The sequence below is a fragment of the Peromyscus eremicus genome, chromosome 7, assembly GCF_949786415.1.
Source record: "Peromyscus eremicus chromosome 7, PerEre_H2_v1, whole genome shotgun sequence".
In the NCBI taxonomy this organism is placed as follows: Eukaryota; Metazoa; Chordata; class Mammalia; order Rodentia; family Cricetidae; genus Peromyscus; species Peromyscus eremicus.
Window position 1 is genome coordinate 89964984 of NC_081422.1, and position 19616 is coordinate 89984599.

General features: G+C 37.8%; 1 protein-coding gene across 2 annotated transcripts in view; it reads right to left on the reverse strand.

Annotated features, from left to right (window-relative positions):
• Positions 1–19145, reverse strand: part of Trpc1 (transient receptor potential cation channel subfamily C member 1) — a 57039-nt gene extending 37894 nt beyond the window's left edge. Inside the window, exons 1-3 of one of the 2 annotated variants that reach the window (XM_059268380.1) lie at positions 18847–19145; positions 10656–10810; positions 3823–3924 (exon numbers count right to left, since the gene is read on the reverse strand). In XM_059268380.1, coding sequence (XP_059124363.1) covers positions 3823–3924; positions 10656–10810; positions 18847–19066 — 477 coding nt within the window. In that variant the 5' untranslated portion in view covers positions 19067–19145. The remainder of the gene's footprint in view (positions 1–3822; positions 3925–10655; positions 10811–18846) is intronic. The other variant, XM_059268381.1, reaches the window with a different exon arrangement.
• Positions 19146–19616: the final 471 nt, after the last annotated feature.

Below are 19616 nucleotides of genomic sequence, written 5' to 3' on the forward strand. Positions count from 1 at the left end.
AGGGTAAGCTCATCAAGTTCACATTTTGGTAACTTTTATTAACATTGTAAAAGTAGTGTACACTCATTATAAAATATCTGAAAAATACAGAAAAGCAGAAAGAAGAATAAAAATACCCATATTCCTTCTACTCAATAACATTTTACAGTACAGTATTTCCTTCTAGTCCTTCTTTACTTCACCCCTTTGAAGGACACGTTTTTGTTTAAGTCCTAGTGTGCTAATCACCAGCGATAAAAACAACAGTTACTGATAAAAGCAATAGTTCTTAATACTTCAAAGATCAAAAAAACAGTCTCATTGCTCTAGAGCCTAGGATCTTCAAGGGACAAAATCATGCATAGAATTTTGCATGCAATTTAAGGAACTTTACAGAATCTGTGTTCAAGATACTCATTATAGCAAACTGCCATGCAAAGAGCTTCTTAGAAATTTAGGTCTACCTCTTAGCATAGATCCTCCCCTAGAAGTAGAAGTATAGGTCAAAAGGCCAGGAAAAATTTGAAGTTCTCAATATATAATGCCAAAGTCTTTTCAATGGTTTATATTCTTGATAATATAGGGATGTATCCATTTTCATACTAAAGTTACTCACAGCAAAGGGTATTGTCACTCTTAACATGAGTGAAAAACAATGAAATTTTAATTTACTTTCTTTTAAATACTGGTAAGTTTTGATATCTTCCAATATGCTTTTCTTCTTTTATGAAGTTGGTTCATGTACTTTTCAATTATTAGAGATTTCATATTCATGAATTTATGTAACAGTTACATAAAAGCCTAAAATTGGTCCTTTTCTCTCCTTGTATTATATTTACTCCTAGGCTTCGAGTCCTAACTGGAAAGTGGCTCTGTGTTTCCTGTGAAGCATTCATGGCTGGAAACCACTACTCAAGATGTGTAAGATTAGGTTTATAATTTCACTGCTGAAGGTATGACCTACATATTTTCAAATCAATAGCCAGTATTTTAAAGTTAATAGTGAAAAGACAATTCAACAAGCCAAGGCTATAGAATGAATTCACTGAAATAGTAAAAGAAAAATATATTAAAATACTTGTGTCTGTCTGGAAACAATACAGCTGTTAAAAGGTGATTTTACAGCTGTTGTAAGTATTCAGATAAAGCCTGAATAAATAACCTTCCTTGTCAGAGACAGCAGAACGTGTGTTCCTCACCGACTAGCCGGGGACTGACAAGGTTCTCAACTGCTGATGACAGTGGTGATGAAGTTACCGCCACTGCTCAGCCGGCACACAGCACTGCACCTTGCTCCAGAGAGAGCAAATGTGTGCAAAGGCTGGGAGGTGCCACAGAAGTATAAACACAGAGGAGTAACTGCAGGGTAAAGGGTGGAAACTGAATTGATTCTATTACCTCTGTCCTTTAGTGAAAGGTCCTCTTCTCAGCCCTTTTTCTCCATTCTTACTGGTTTCTTCCCAACATCTGAACTAAACGGTATTCTAGGAGAGTCACACTTTTTTGTTGTTGTTGTTAGTTTTTAAATTGTGTATGTGTGCGACTATGTGTATTGCTAAAGGTTGCATGATAGACAAACACCTTACACTATTTATAATAACATCAGCCTCCCAAATCATAGGGTTTTTTTTTTTAGTGGTCTAAATGAAAGTAAAATTAGTTTAGTTCTTTAAAAATATTTTTATTCTGATTACAAGCAGTTGATAATCCCAGCAGTTATTTAAGTTGACTAACTGATTGTTTTACTATATCCTCAACAATAATAAATGTTAAAACTTTTTAAATTCAATGTACAAAAATATCTCATTTTAAACTAACATTATCAAAAACTATCTTCCTACTGAGAAAACCAATAAAAATATTCTTTTAAATCCTTAATTAGGTCAATCAATAAGAAATGACCACTATACAGCAACATTTGGCTACATTTATATATCTCTTTTCTGTGTGTATTTTAAGGATTTTAAAAATATTCATTTATTTTATGTGCGTGAGTATTTCACCCACATGTATGTCTGGACACAATATCCATGCAGTACCCAGAGGCCAGATGAAGGTGATGGAGTCCCTAGAATTGGAGTTGTAGATGATTGTGAGCTACCATGTAGGTGCTGGGAATGGAACCCAGGTCCTCTGCAATAACAGCCTGTGCTCTGACCACTGAGCCATCTCTTCAGCCCTTTTTCTATGTATCCTTTTAACCTTCAGTTAATTATATGTATAGTTTAGTATCCTCATTTTATCTCACTTAATATTTTTCATTCCTAAAACTTAATTTAAGAATATTATCTTTAGCTGGGTGTGGTGTTCACACCTATAATCCCAGCACTTAAATGGCAGGATAGGAAGCTCAGGAGTTCAAGGTTATCCTTGGTTATACACAGAGTTCAAGGCAGTCTGGAATACATTTAAAGCCTGCCTCAGCCGGGCGGTGGTGGCGCACGCCTTTAATCCCAGCACTGGGAGGCAGAGCCAGGCGGATCTCTGTGAGTTCGAGGCCAGCCTGGTCTCCAAAGTGAGTTCCAGGAAAGGCACAAAGCTACACAGAGAAACCCTGTCTCAAAAAGCCAAAAAAAAAAAAAAAAAAAAAAAAAAAAAAAAAAAAAAAGCCTGCCTCAAAAAACTTTAGTCATTTTAATTACTGCCTTCTATTCCAAAGTTTATATACACAATATTTGGTATTTCCTGTCTTGTCTTTTAGAATGTTTTTCCTTTTCTTTTTCCCCTTGTACTAGGACTGTAATCAAGGGCATGCTAGGTGAGTACTCTACCACTGAGATACTTATTGGACATTTAGGGTATGTCAAACTGTTTCAAACTGCTGCACATAAAATATAAATCAATGACTTGCCCATTTCCTTCTCAGATTTCTATAGGAGAAAGCACTAGGCTAAAGAATACAAGTATCTTTCTTCTATATATAAGATATCCAAAATATTTTCCAAAACACCCTGTTCTGCAATATTATACAACCATGGCCACTTTTTTTTCTTAATTTGGTCATTAATAAGCAAAATTCAGTATCTTTCTTGATTAGCAATTAAGGTTTAAAATTTTATGTTTTATTTTCTGAAAATTTCTAAATGTTCTTTTCTAATAGACTTTTGTGCTTTCCATCATTTTTTCTATTACTACTACTACTGCTGCTATCTATCTATCTATCTATCTATCTATCTATCTATCTATCTATCTATCTATCTAGTCAGGGTTTCACTGTGTAGTCCTAGCTGGCCTGTAAACTTGTTCTGTAGACTAGTCTAGCCTCAAACACACAGAGATCCTCCTCACTCTGCCTCCCGAGTGCTGGCATTAAAGGTGTGTGCCACCAGGCCAGGCTCTGTTATTATTTGAGATACTTAGTGAAGCCTGTTCCCAGGTATCTGTAGCTCGACATTTCCCAGTGTCTAAAACTGAGATACAACTTCTGTAACAACCAGAATGTGTACCGCTGCAATTCCCTCCCACTGCTTTAAGCTGAAACAGTTCTTCCATGCCAACCAGCTAAATATTCATCTACATTGTCATCCAGTTTTATGGTTTCATCACTTGCATTTCTTACGTCTATCTAGAAACTAGTCTGTATTTTCAACATCACCCAAAGAATATCCCAAATCAAAAATACTGGTTCACACTGACAAAATATGGAAATATTAACTAATTATAAAAAGTTTCCAGAAAGCAAAATGAATTATTATTGTCTCTACTTACTTCAAAGTAATACTTTACAAAGTAAAAGTATTTTTAAAAACAAAATAAATTGGGGAGAGGGAGAAAAGATGGCAATGGGGCAGGAGATCCACTTTGGCTAAAAATCCAAATTAATAAATATTTAAGAGTACTGACTACTATAGTTGGTCTTGATGATCGTTTTGGTCGATGATTAAGTAGTATATCAACAGCTCCCACTACTTCAGAGTCGATTGCCACCAAAAGTGCATCTGCGGACTTTAAAAAAATAAAAGTTAAAATGAAAATGGAAGATAAAAATGTAAACTATTTTTACTAATTCATGGTTATTTTAAAATTCTTCACACTGTATTATATACAGTAATATTGGATTTTAAAAAAATTATATTGTCCACGTAGTACATTTGCTTGCCAAAATCAGCAGTACTTCTATGTACCACAACATAAACATTTCTGGTTTCAATGCACAACCTGGTAAAATAATGACTATTTCACAGAAGGGATTCTATGTGGAACAGTGCTGATTCATGCAATGTTTAAAGCTAAAAAAAAAAAAAAAAAAAAGCCCAAAAAACCTTCAAGATGTTTTCTCTTGAACCATGGACCAAAAATTCCTTAAGGTTCTAAATTTATTAAAGAAATTACCAGGAACTATTAAAGGAATGTGTTGGATGGGACATCATCAGTGCAATTCTCAGAAGAGGGAAGAATGGAAAATATATAAAAGCCCTCTGGTCTCCTCTTCAAAACATGCATGGCTGACAGAAATGGTACAGTTTGACGTTGGTACCAGCACTTGTCAAATGGAAATCACAGTAAATCCAGTTACCAGTTGGTAGCATCAGGAAGGAGTTTCCAGTTCTGGTCAACCTACTGCAGAGACGGACTGATCAGACCTGAACCTAACAGACTCAGGACTCAGGGGCTCTGCACTTCTCTCTAACAAAGCCTGCGTGCTACTGGCAACCATGACACCAAGTTTTGGCTTCTTTGCTTTTTGTTTTTTTAAGGAAAACCATACTAGCAGAAGGAAAATATAGTAATGAATAATGATTTAATCAAAGAAAACACCGTGATTATTTTCAGGCTGTACATTTTTAACTGGCATAACCTTTACTATGTCAACATTCTTGCCCCAGAAATGAAACTACAGCAGATCTAGAGCATTCTTTACAGCTGCATAGAATAAAGCTTTACTCTACTTATCTGAACGTCAAATAAGACCAGAATGGCAGGCTTTAGTGGGATGTTGAAAATCATATCCAACAACCCAAAGAAAGGGCTGGGATTCTCATTAAACTCTTAGGAATCACCTGTGTTTTCCTGTAAAAAGCTTCCTTGCTAGATGGGACATTTAATCCCTTGACTATTTTAGAGTTCATTAGATATGGCCCTAAAAAGTGCAAGCATTTTTTTTTCTTTTTTAGCTTCACGTTTCCCTTCAGCTTTAGCACAGTTAGTCAGCTGAAGCACACAAGCTTTTAAAAACAAGAACTCAGTATCAAGTGTTACTAGATATTTTATCTACAGTTTTAATTTTAACCAATAAAGCTAGCTATAGTAATGCCACTGCTCTCAAACACCATGCAATTCTAATAATCTAAAAGATAGCCATGAATTTACTGACAACTCAAAACAACAACAACCCAAGTCACAGAGTAACATCATGGGCATTATGTCCCAGGAGAGACAGGTCTAACACACTGACTTAAGATTTGTCCCTAAGTGAAGGGCAATGGCTTTCCCAAGTATTCCTCATATCTTTACTGAATAAAAGAACAGCTACAATAAAAGCAATACAAATGGAGAAAAGAAGAAAAAAACTAAAAGTTGACCACAGAAAGAATAAAATACCAGTAGAACAAAATCACTATCAGAACAGCAATCTGCAGACTTTAATGCAAGGACAAATTATTAATAATTTTGGACGTCAAGAAGCAAAGTAAAATGATTACATTCTCAAGAATTCCAACTAAGGATAGTAAAGTTAAATTATATTCAGACACACTACTCAGTAAAAAATAAAGATGTATGTTAATATTCAATGCTTAAAAGGATAAGCTTCAGCTATGAAAAGTATTTATATTAAAAAATTTGTAATTAAGGAGTGGCCATTGACTCATTCTATATAAATAGTACGTTATTTGATAAACAAATGGCAGTCTTGAAGGAAAATATTTTAATTTTTAAAAAATTAATTTATTTGAGACATAGTCTTAAAACCAGACTAGCCTTGAACTCATGTTCCTGTTGCCTCAGCCCCCAAAGTGTTGGGATCACAGGTGTGTGTCACCACACCCAATTTAGAGTATTCTTAAATACTTGCAAGCACACAAAATTTCCTCACTCACTTTTTTTTTTTTTTTTTTGGTTTTTCGAGACAGGGTTTCTCTGTGTAGCTTTGCGCCTTTCCTGGGACTCACTTGGTAGCCCAGGCTGGCCTCGAACTCACAGAGATCCGCCTGGCTCTGCCTCCCGAGTGCTGGGATTAAAGGCGTGCGCCACCACCGCCCGGCAACCTCACTCATTTTTAATCTCCCAATTTCTAAGTAATCTGACAGTTCTCTCTAAAGCATATTCAGCAATACACTTACCGTATATTGAAGTCACTTCCTTCTCACCTCAGAACTTGTCTAGCAAGTCAGTGTGAGAAGATACGCATATTTCCTTTCTATACCTAATTTCCACTTATAGTATATATTAATGCTCTGGAATATTCTATAAGAGCTTGGTCCTTCATCCACAGGAATATTAGTCCCACATCCCACAACTTTAAATTCTTCTCTTTTTGTTAATTTAACTTGATCTTATCTTTCTATTGTCACTAAATGTTTTCTTATTTATTTCACTGTTAAAATTCTCAAATTAATGTTCATCATGTTCCCTAAATCTTTCAGTACCATGCTTTCAAAATCCAATGACTTTCCCTCTCTCCTCTTGTGTCTTTATTTCTAAGCAAGAAATTAAAATTTCCCTTTTGACTTTCACACCACCATTCTAACTGACCCAAAATTGTGAATAATTCATTTGATCTTTTAAAATGCAACTCTTTCCTTCCAGTGTCCTTTATTAAATGTAAAAATTCCTGAAGAATGGATCTGTGCTAGCTCTATGCTCTGTGATTGCTGCCCTTGTGAAGATATACAGGGCCATCTTCCTACTTACAATACCTAGAGGACTTTGGTCATTGTCCACAACTCTCAAATAAGTAAGTAAAGCTAAAACCTGGAAACTGGATTCCTTTCTATCAAGCCTAACCTCTCCTCACGAGCTTGCTAGTTTTCTCTCCTCTCTCCTAGTTATACATATTTAAGACTGATAAAACCCCAGAACTCCTCAATTCCCCTTCTTGACAGCTTGTTTATCTGTGCCTCCTCCTCATCCTCCACACACAGGGTCTCAGACACGCAAGACAAGGGTTTCACCAGAAGCTATACTCCCAGCTCCTCCCTACTTCTTACAGCTGCTGTCGCTCTTACAGCCAGTCTTCCAGGTCAGATCTTAATATTCATACCAGAATTACTACAAAATGCTCACATGGGCTATAGCCTTCCCTTCCTTCCTAGTTTTACCTAAATTTATCACCATATTCATCTAAAATACCACAAGACATATACCATACTTTCTATCAAAATGCATTGAATGATGCCTCACTATCTATTACATAAAACACAAATTCTCAGCCTCCCATTCAAGGCCTTTTTACTAGTTTTATTTTAGGTATTTTTCCTGAGATTTTCCATTATATTACAAGCCCAGTATTTTATTCTAAAGGCTGTGAATTCACTGTCTCAAGAAACACATTTCACATATCTGCTTACATTCTTCTCAGCATCCCCTGTCCCTTAACTACTTCTAAGCTTTTGAGTAGACTTGGCTAACAGAAGAACATGGACTCTAGAGCCAGAACCTAGGTGCAGATCCCAAGTTTACCATTTACAGAGTAAATATGGACAAATTACTTAATCTTTCTCAAGATCAGGAAGGCAAGCCCACTGGCACAAAGCAGCACAATATAAATGTTAGCAACGTTAATATTCCTTTTTTTATTTTTAAATTTTATTTTATGTGTATGAGTGTTTTGTCTGCACTTTTGTCTGTGTGCCACATGTGTGTCTTGTACCTGAAAAGACCAGAAAGGGGTGTTGGGTCCCCTGGAACTAGAGTTGCATACAGATGCCTGTGAGTCACCATGTAGATGTCAGAATTGAACCATGGTCCTCTGCAAGAGCAACAGGTGCTCCTAACCACTAAGCCATCTCTCCAGCCAAAATTAATACTTCAAGGCTGGGCTCAATAGACACTCTTCTAGTGAAATCCTTCTTAAAACTTTTAAAAGACATATTTTTAGGCTGGTGGTAGTGGTGAATGCTTTTGTTCCCAGCACTTGGGAGGCAGAGGCAGGAGAATCTCAGAGTTGGAGGCCAGCCTGGTCTATAGAGCAAGTTCTAGGACAGCCAAGGCTACACAGGGAAAATCTTTCTCAAAACAAACAAACAAAGATACACTTTTATACACCATACATGGATGTATACACCATACATGGATGGTGATCAATAAGCGCATATGAATGCAGAGGCCAAAGGCACCAGTGCCTCCTGGAGCTGGAGTTATGAATTATTTGATGTAGGTACTAAGAACAGAACTGGGGTCTTCTGCAAGAGCAGCAAGTGCTCTTAATCATTTAACCATCTCTCCAGCTTCAATACATTAAAGAAAAAAAGTCCCCTCCACCTCTCCAGTGCTAGGGATCAAACGCAGAAACTCACACATGCTAGGCAGAAACCTAGTTTTCTTGATAGCTCCAAACCATAATGGTCTCAGTATTTTTTTTTATATATTGCTAAAATATTTATGTTGAGTTGCAAAAAAGTTTAAGCATAAAATAGAGCTTCTCAAAAGCAGCTCCAGTGACATTTTGGGTCACATATGGTTTTGGTGGTGTTGTAGTACCTTTCCTGAGTATTGTAGCGTGTTTAATAACATCATGGCATCTACCCACTAGATACCAACAGTAATCTGCCCATCAACTGTGAAACTAAAATGTCTCCAGATACTGCCAAATATCCCTTTGGTGCAGGCAAAGTTGTTTGTGTGCGAGGCACTGAGATAACCCAAGATAAAACAAGAAGCATTTTGTAACTGTAAAGCAATATACAAGCATCAAGCATTGCTACCCTCAGCACTTAACAAATATAGCCTTCTATTTAAATTCCTTTGTAGTCCATATGTGCTTTAGCTCTCTCAGTTCATTTTACTGTCTACTGGTGAATACGTCATATTTTCTCCACTCATTTCCACCATCACACCCAGCTAAAGGTCTTGGACATTTGTTGACCGACAGAAGGAGACACAGGTAACTTGGAGAGAATACAGAGAACTGGAAAGAGCATAAGGGTTTGCAGCCAAAAGATTAAATTCAAACATTATCTTTGCCTTTACTAATTTTACAACTCTGGGCAATTCATTAAAGTCTGTGAGCCTCAGTTTTCTGATCTATAAAATACAGCATCTAGACAATCTGACTGTGATGCTCAAATGTAATCAGGAGTGTGAAAGAATCATGTGTACTGCAGAGTTATGTATATAAAGCCATGTATGTAAATGCAGTTATTATACCACAGCAATTCTTACCCCAAATCATCAAGGACTGAATTTCTTTATAACCTTATGTTCTAGGTAACTGAAGCTTATGCCTTTAAGTGTTTAAATTTTAAATAATTTTGATGGAAGTTTTCTGCTTTTAAAAGGTATATATACATATATGTGCTTTCATCTAAGCTGTTAAGTAGTGAATATAATTTAACTTTTCCTTACTGATGCTAACCACCAGACAGACACGGTGCTAACAATCTCTAAGTAAACAATGTAAATGCTCCCATGCTTCATTTTGCTCAGCTGTAGCTCTAATGCCCTTTTATGGCCTTTCTTGACTCTCTTCAGATCAGAAAACTAAAAAATTAAGTTTGTTAAAATGAGAAAAAGTTGACTTTGAAGGAGAAGTGCTCTACAACTAAACCTAACCTAGAAACTTCAAGGAAATTACTATGGCAGCTCACATCTCATTTAGTTTCTTGTTGTACTATAGATAGCTAAAGTGGCTGGGTACCCAATTCCCTTTTTTACCGTGTGTGTGTGTGTGTGTGTGTGTGTGTGTGTGTGTGTGTGTACTTATATATTCACACATATACATATAAATCACTCACAATACCACATTATAAAATAATAGGGATGTACCTAAAACCACCTACCATACTAAAAAAACCAAAATGCTGAGCTTCCTGATGTCACTCCAAAAGCTATGCCTCATGACAGCTGCAACAGAAGGACTAGAGTTCTTATGCTATGTTTCTCATGAGTGAACCAAAAGGGAAAGAAAATGATGCTATTATTAACTTAGACCTTCCAGATGCACATGTCTGCTCTTCTACCTTAAGTGACAGGAAGACAAATGGAAAGTTCTATCAGTTCCAGTTTTAAAACAAATCATTCATCTTTAGATGAAAGCAAACACTACATTTCAAACAAAGAGAAAACATAATAAAACTTAGGAGAAACCAAATCGAACTGTAAGTTGTTTTGTGAGGAACACTTTGTTCCTGTGCCTATAAATAACATGGGTCACAGAAAACCCTGTCCCCTGGCATTTCTAGAACACTTGCACTATTTTTAGGTATATAATACAAATAGTAATCCCATCAGTAATAAAAATAATGTCATCTTTAGTAATTCATGATAGTTTACTTTCGTCTGACGTAGGGAAAGGAAACAGGAAGAAAAACACAAATTTAAAATATTACGTTTTTAAATAGCTTATTTGGGTTTGTTTTGTAAACTTCTTAGTGGCTCAAAACCAAATAGAAGGTGAAAGGCAAAGGCAGAGAGAGTAAACAAAGGAAAGAAACAGAAAGGAAGCTGGAAGGAGAGATGAAGGCAGGCACAGCTAACATTTCTTAGAAGCTACTGGATAAAATCATCTGGCCTTGTACCTGACAACCGTAGTCCAAAAGCAGCTGCAGTATATCCAAGCTTTCGTTTTCAATAGTTATGGTAACAGCATTTCTCCCAAGCACATCTACGCAATTTATGTTCAAGTCACCTGAACTGTTCTCCTCCAAAATCTTTTTAACCATATAATAGTCACCTAAATAACAATATACAAACATACTTTAATATTTAAGACAGTAAACAAGAATGAGTATAAAGAAAATTTTTATCCTGCTGAATTAAAAGATTAAAAATACCTAAACTCATTTTTGCTTTGCATGTGGACATGTGCACAGAAAATGTGAACATTTCCTGGAAAAAAAGTATATCTTGATAAAATAATACACATATATGCAGTAAATATAAAACACAAGTAGAAAAAAATAAATGTGTAGCATGTAATAAAAATTTCTAGTTTAAAATTCTTAACCTGATGTTATAAGGAAAAAAACTTATAGAAGATATATAAAACAATTTAATAAAGAATACACCAAAATACAGACTGACAGCTATTATAGAAAAACAAAATGAAACTTAGAAGGAATTAGTTTTGGATCTCAGACACACACATTTACTCATGTATCATATTGGTTAAAATGGAGACCTGGGGTAGAGGATATACATACTGTATAGTAAGGGTACCTAAAAGTTCCTACCCCCTCTTCTCTCTCACAAACATGTGCACACGCCATCTTGTTAAGGAAGGTGCGGTGGAGTGTTACTAAACAGGGAACATCCAGCTCACAAAATGCCAAGTTAGGACTAGAATGACTGCTTGGCCTGTCTTCTGCCTGACTGAAGGCCGCCACAGAACAGTCATCCCACGTGAGGAAACGGGAATTACTGTCACCAAAGGTGCAGTATATTTGCCTGCTAATGAGATTGTGCAGGGAAAAAGAAAAAGTCCAAAGGGAAGTGCTCACTAGAGAAAGAAAGAAAGGGATACGTGTTTCATTTAACTTTTTAAATACAAAAACGAGTAAGCGGTTTTTCATAGTTATTCCTCAGATGTCTGTGAGGAGGAAATAGGGGAAGAACAACCAGAGTGGAAACTGGAAGGAAAAAGAAATAATTTCATGGTACACAGAGAGAAAACATTCAATTCGACTAAATGAATCAAGAAAACAATATTGCAACTAAGGTAATAGATTTTTATTTGTGAAAAATTCAAACTTATTATTTTTAATACCTGCTTACATTAAAAAAGAAACTAAATAATAGTTTATTTAATAACACATCTTCTTAGGTCTCAAGAATAAAAAACTAGTCATGAAATAATTTCCCCATAGCACTAACATTTAAATTCCACTGATGAAGTGATGTTCTTAGTCTTAAGCTGTGCCAAGAGGGCCAAATAATCCACTCAAATGACATCACTATTGCTAAAAAATATTTAAAACTATTTCAGACACATTTGATTCTAAGCATAAGGATAAGAAAACACTACTCATAAAACTCCGCTTTGTTATCCTGCTATATCTAGGTGAAGGCCATTCATTTGAATTCACCTTCTTGGAACTCAATAGGCTTCCTAAATCTAAGGTCAACGCACTTCATTAATTCTGTAGTATTTTCAGCCATTACTAAAGTTTATATCTACAAGTCATTTAAAGTGATATGCTGTAAAGACTAGAACAGCTGTTAACTGTGAGGATGAACGCAAGTGTGAAAAGGTTAGAAAACTTAGACAGGAGGCTAGCTAACAGCCCAGATGCGAGGCAAAACACCTGCTAAGCCAGATGATGTTTTCTTTCATAATGAAGTTGCTTGCAAGTCATATCTCTTGTTTTTGGAAAAGCAATATAATTTGCTTACTTTTTTGATGGCATAGCTGTTTTTAAATTTCATTTTTAATTGTGTGTCTGCAGGTTTACGTGTGTGTTCCTGTGTGTGTGGGTGTACCGAATGTGGAAGCTAGAGGTCCAGGTTGGGTGTCTTCCTCTACTGCTCTCTACTCCCCCACCCCCTGGACAGGCTTTCTCCCTGAGCTCAGAGTTCACTGACTGGCTAGACTGGCTGCCACTGAGCTCCATGGATTCAACTGCCTAGCGTTACAGACATATCAATACACTCTGCTCTTTACATGAAGGCTGGAGATCCAAACTCTTCATGTTTCCAGAGCAGACACTTTATCTGGCACCCCTAGCCCCTAGTTGTCTTTGTTCAACAAATAAAATAGAAATATTTTTCAGTTTATTCCATAGGCAGTGCACCAATGCAATAGCAGATCATCTCAGTCCGATCTCAAGTACCTCCTGTACTCATTCACCTGTCCCTGTGAACACAGCTAACCCTCATCCAAACCGTTACCAATCCTTTTGGACAGTGAAACAGCCTCCTAACTGATACACCTACTGAAAAAGGTTTTCTCTTGGACCAAATCCTAAGCAAGCTAATGTTCCCTTCCCCCACTTTGAGGCTTCAATCTTAGCCCTTAAGATAAGAACAGAACATTTCCTTTAACACACTTTCTAACAGCAATAGGTTGCATCACTAGCATGATCCTGTGCACATACATGCCTGAGGGAAATCATGGCTCTTAGTGCATCTGAACACTGAAGACCGGGCCCATTTGTGGGCCCTGTGAAAACACAGCCATTTAACTGCTTTTAGCGCCAGGTAACAAATCTACACTAGTTTCACATAAATCAACCATCCACTTTTTGTACACTTCCCCCGCTGTTTTATAATTTTTCCCTGCCCTGACTCTATGGAACCCCTGCTCACACTCCTCTCTAACCCTTTAAACTAGCTGCTTCTGTACAAAATGAACTTGCATTCCATTCACACTGGGCTCTTTTCTGTATTATTACTCATACAATGCTTTCTACTTTAACACCGGGGGTCAACAAAATAGTTCTGAGAAAGGGCCAGACAGTAAAATATGCTAGGTTTTGTGGACATGATATCTCAGTCACAATTACCCAAACCCTTTTCCACCAAGGCAGGCACGGACCATATGGAAACAACTGAGGGTGTGTTCCAATAAAACTTTGAAATTTATACAATTTTTATGTTTTAAAATATCATTCTTTTAATTAGAAATATTTTTAAGTATTTGAAATGTAAAATGTAAAAGCCAGTCTTAGCTCACAGACTAAATAGCTGGATTTAGCTTATGGATCAGTTGGTCACCATGTTCTAGCCTTACCTCTTCAATCCATTCTGTAAAATTCAAAGCATATCAACCTTATGATTTCCTAACATCCTCAACGGACATAATTTTTACCAAGTTCTATAAAGCCCATTGGAAACTGGGCTAGCAAATAAAATAGTATAAAAAATACCAAGGTAATCCCAGAGATCCTCAGCAATAAATTCACTCTGCCCAACTCTGATAAATCCTTCAGAGACATACAGTAGAGAAATGTTACAATGTTAGTTAGTAAAGATGATTCTCTATTTCCTCACTGGCTTCTCATCTGACTTTCTAACAGCTGATGATAAATTTCATCATTTATTTGCTACATGTGGTGGCTCATGCCTATAACTTCAGCACCCAGGAGGCAGAAGCAGAAGGACAGCTGCAAGTTTGAGGCCAGCCTAGGCTACTTACACAGTGAATTCCGGGCCAAACTGGACTACAGACCAAGATTCTGTCTAAAAAAACCCGACCTCCACGACTCTCACAAAAAAGCTGATCAGTTTTTAAACTTTATATTAACCAAACAGAACTTGAAGCTAGTTGTGAAGTGTGAGAAACTTTTATATTAAAAAAATTATAAATCTTTTCAAACCAAACTTTCTACAAAAACAAAAAAACTTTGGACATGGAATTATAACATTCTACTTAAAATATTCCCAATTAAGCCAGGTGGTGGTGTCCCACACCTTTAATCCCTGTACTCAGGAAGCAGAGGCAGGCAGATCTCTGAATTTGAGGCCAGCTTGGTCTACAGAGCAAGTTCCAGGGTAGCCAGGGCTACACAGAGAAACTCTGTCTCAGAAAAAAAAAATATTCCCGATTAATATTAAAAACAGATTAAGAGGAAAAAGCTTTGGAACCCAAAGAAATTCTACTGAACTCATAAATAATTGATATGGTACTGGGAACTTTTAGTCCTAATCATTCACTCTGGATTTTTAATGTTATCATTTATTACTTCTAAATACTATTTGAATTTCTCATTACCTGTATTAAAATATTACTCCTAGTCTTAGACTTCTCAGCATCACTAATGATGGATCAGTCTGAAAAAGACATTTACAGTATTATAAAGGGCAAGAGAAACCCAGACTGCAACAGTGCTGGTGTATTCAGAGTTAACCTTTCAGCCTCATAACACAAAATGCACTGAGGTTTCACTTGGATCATTGGTTTTTAACTTCCCAGAAGAGAGAGAGAGAGAGAGAGAGAGAGAGAGAGAGAGAGAAAGAGAAAGAGAGAGAGCTCTGTACTAGGAATATCCTAGCTTCCAAATCTCATATGGGAAATTTAAGTTAAATTGAACATTTGCTCAGAAAGATTTATTATATATACAAATATACATCTTTTTACCCTACTGTTCCTTACTACTGCACAAGTAAACATCTTTATTATAGAAAAATTCCTAAAGAATACGGATGTAGTCGGTAACTCATTAATAACAGCTTTTTGTCCAATGCCTTAACACAATTAAGAACTATATTTTGATAGCATGGCAAAGAGCAGCAAACTAGAAATAAGAAAAAGAAAGGCAGCTAACTGCTCACTCATCTTTCATTCAAGTAACTGTGAACCACTCCCTATGGCTACACTTCTCAACTAGTACATTCTAAACTTGGGTGATTTACAAAGATTCCCTGTACAGAAAGCACAGGTTCTGTAACTAGTGATACTTTGTGAGCTGTATAGAACGATGCCTATAGTAACTCCAATACTCTTGATGCTAATTACACTCTCATCGTCCCTCCTTCCTGCAAATTATTTTCCCTCATCGTACATATCTTTATATTAGATGCTGCCTATCTACACAAAACTTCTCAGCAATACTTGGTACTCTGCATTTTAATTATCCAAACCACTCTCCTCTCTAACCTGACACCCTTCAAATCTCTTCCAAACAGCAAAAATAGAAAGAAAGTACTATATAAACATATTAAGTAAGGTGTTAATACAACAGTGGCATATAATCCAAGGAAATGTTGCACATTTTGAAAGCATCCTGAGCCCCAAGGTACACAAAGCTTCTGCAGAACTTAAAATAACCTTCCTTATAATGTAGCAAGCCTTCCACAAAGGTGACTGGCAGACACAAACTAGGATGAATCCAGGGGTACAGGTGAAATTCTGCCCTCCCATACCCTCTCTAACTCCATAGTGGAATGTCCAGAAGGGACTACTAATGAAAATATGAATTTTCTGGAAATACTCCACATGCAGCACGGGCAGAGAGCAAATACTTTCATTTTTCCTTATTTGGCATAAGTTCTGATTACTGACATCAACAAATCAAAAAGCTTACATTCACGAATGTTTTAAAGGTATCTACCTAACACTTTAAATGAGAAAAAAAATAAAGACTTATACTTAAGTTTAGTGCTCCTAAAACATTATTTACCCTTTCAGTAGCCAAGAGGCCTGAGGGAATCACAGGCTTCCACAAATTAAATAGGTTAATTACCACACTAACTCTCAATAAAAGAGGAAAAAAGAAAAATATGGTGGTCTACTTAATATTAATAAGACAACTCATTTATTGTCAGCTCTTATTCAGTTTTTGTATCTGGATTTCATTTATTGTCAGCTCTTGTTCAGCTTTTGTATCTGGATTTCAGCCTCTTTGTCTATAAAGAGTTCATATATATATATATATATACACATATATATACACACACACATATATACATATATATATAAAATTTGTAAGAATTTAATCCGTTAGGTTTATATTAAAACTGTGCTTTATATCAATGGAACAGAAACTTTCAATTCATTTTTTATTTTTTGAATACAAAGAAGAACCATAGGTTAGCTTTGAGATGATTCTGGTCTATTTTGATGACCCATAAGAACCATTACTAATTGACTAATACTTGGATCAGCAATTACCTAGATTTATGGAATTAATTTACATAAAAGCTAGTTATTCCAAACCATAAAATCTATCCCTTTCCTATTTTGTTTACTCCTTAATCTGTACACTACTCATTTTAAATGGCCATTCATTCACTAAAATACATACAACCACCTCATCTCTGCAAGTTTTCTTTTAGGAATCTCTAGCTTTTAGGAATCTCTAGCTTTTAGAAATCGCTAGCTTTTATTTTAGAAGACTATTCTATGAATACTTCATACATGTAGAAAGGATTATTAAATGAAACTAGTTGAGTTTCTCTGGGGCTATTAAAGATACCATGCTTGCTTTTTAAATTTACACAGAAAACAACGTTTATAAACTACCCATACAGATAAGAGTTAATTTCCAACTAGTACATCCAAATATGGATGCCTTTTATAACATAAATTATTTTAATTCCTTCAACTATAATCAGAGCAATAAAGCATAGTGATCACACACACACACACACACACACACACACACACACACACATATACATACATATATCTCAGATCCCTGTTTTCAGGTAGGTAGGTAGATAGATAGATAGATCTCAAGCTGCTTAAACAGGTACTACGGACAGTTTATAAAAATTTTATAATTAAAACTCCTTTTGAGAAATCTCATGCAACCATTCTAAATTTATGTATCACAAACTCCAATCATATTTCATTACAACACTTCTCTATTCTCAGTTTGACAAGAATATCAAATTCCCTTTCCTAACGTACTTTTAAATAACCACACAATTAACTAGAATAAATCAATGGTTCTTGACTACTGTAATACAACACAATCATTTCCTTTCTCCTTTTGGACAGTTTTTGAGGGAAACAACTTGGGCAACGCACTTGGGGAAAATTATGTACTTTATAATATCCACAGATCATAGGTTTTGTGACATTTTAGACATATTTTATATTTCTTTATATTTCTAAGATTAGTCAAAGATGTCTATGGTAGATTTTAACAAATGTTTATTATTTAATATTATCACATAAATCAGAAAAGTGAGTTGGCAATAGACATAAGTGGACTTTGTTTATATGTCAATGTGTTTTCAAAAGGTTGCATATACACTTGCTTTCTGACTTGGCTAAAATCAAGTGTTGTGTAAAAAATGAAAAACTATTTCAAATGCTTTAAGAGGTTAAGGAGACTGTTTGTTGACTTAAACATATACATGCAAACAAAACCAAAAACATCTGTAACTAGTTTCCCCATAGTACAGGCTGGCCTCGAGAATTAGGTTTCGGAAGTCTGTATGGTTCTAACAAAGTTTTCCTAAATGAACAACATAGCCTTTGCACAACAAACTGCTGAAGCGAGGAATGAGAATTTTTTTAGTACCTTTTTTTAGGAGATAAAAGCACTCTGAAAGCAATCAAGTTCCCATTCCTTTATTACAACGCATTACTTGAAAGCATGCTTTTCATGTGGCCATAAAGTGACCAGTTTCTAGATTCAAAACAATACATTCCACATTTTACCTACACTTTTCACTACCTTTGCCTCCCACCAACTCTCTGAAGCAATAAACCTTTCTCCCTAATTTAAGAAAAAAAAAAAAGTACCAACACTCAAAGGGGTTCCATAGGTTTGGGGAAAGTTTTGGCAGCTAGGGCAGGATTTTTCCTGTCTTGTCCTTATTTCATGTTATTTCTGCTTAAGGATAATGGAATAAATACCTAAGACTACTCAACTGTAACAGGCTAAGGCACTGGTGGTTGATGCTAAACAGGGGGAAATTCTTTAAAACAAAACAAAAATGCAAGGTGACAATCCATAAATAGGAGAAATCATAAGGGAAATTAACAGAGTTTTCTAATTAGAAGGTCCAAAACTAGTCTCTCGCTCCCAAAGGAAGGACTCCAGCCTGGAGTTTATCAGTGGCAGAAGAGGAGCAACTTTGGGATCAGGGCTCCCAAGTAGCAACCAAAACATCCCACCTGCAGGAGTCCACCGCCCCCGCCCTACCTGCCTGCTGGCTCATGCTCAATCTGGCAGAAGACCTGCCGGCCTTACAGGTATGGGAATAGCCTCCACGCGCAAGAAAAAGCGGGAGGGCCGGGAGTAAGTCGAGGCAGGGGCAGGACCCAGGGAGTGAGTCTCAGGGGGTCCAAGGAGCGGAGATAAGGGCCTGAGCTCTCACCCTTGTCGCAGGCCAGCAAGAAAAGCTTCTCATTCAGGGTGTTCTCCTCCTTCACCTCCCGCACATCCTTCAGCGCCATCACTTCGTTGGGCGACGAGGAGGATGGGGAGGAAGGCAGGGAGGAGGAGGAGACGCCCGAGAGGTCGGTGCTCGGGTACAGGGCCGCCATCATCGCGGCCCACGACGGGGGCAGGCCAGGGGACGGAGGCGGGGCCCCCATGGGCGCCGACCCCGACCCCAGCCCCGCCCCAGAGCTGGAAAACGGGTGAGTCGTTCCCACGGCCACATCTGCGTGCGGCCCGTTGGCCCCGAAGGGCGTCGCCTCTCCCCGGAACCAGCACTCGCCCTCCACGGACAGCCCCAGGTTGGTGGCCGCGCCGGCGCGGCCCCGGGGCCAGCGCCCTCTGCCCAGCCGCCGGCGCCCCGGTCGAGCTGGTCCGCGCCCGTCCGGGGACGACAGAGTGGAGCGCGCCAGGGCGGCAGCTGAGCGCGGGGCCGTGCCAGGAGCCGCAGGGGCCGCGCAGGGGGCGGCCCGGCCTGGGAGGGAGGGAGGGGGCCGCCGGCGGAGGAGCTCGGCGGTGCGCTGCGCAGCACGGCTGGCTCCGGGGCTGTGGGAACCGCTGGCCCAGCTGCACCCGCAGGAGGCAGAGGCTCGCCGCCGCCGCCGCCGCTCGCTCCTCACGTCATCCTCGGCCCGCGGAGGCGACGGCACCGGGGCGGGGCTTGCGGCGAAGCCCGGCTCGAGTGGGCGGGGTCTGTCGGGGCTGGTG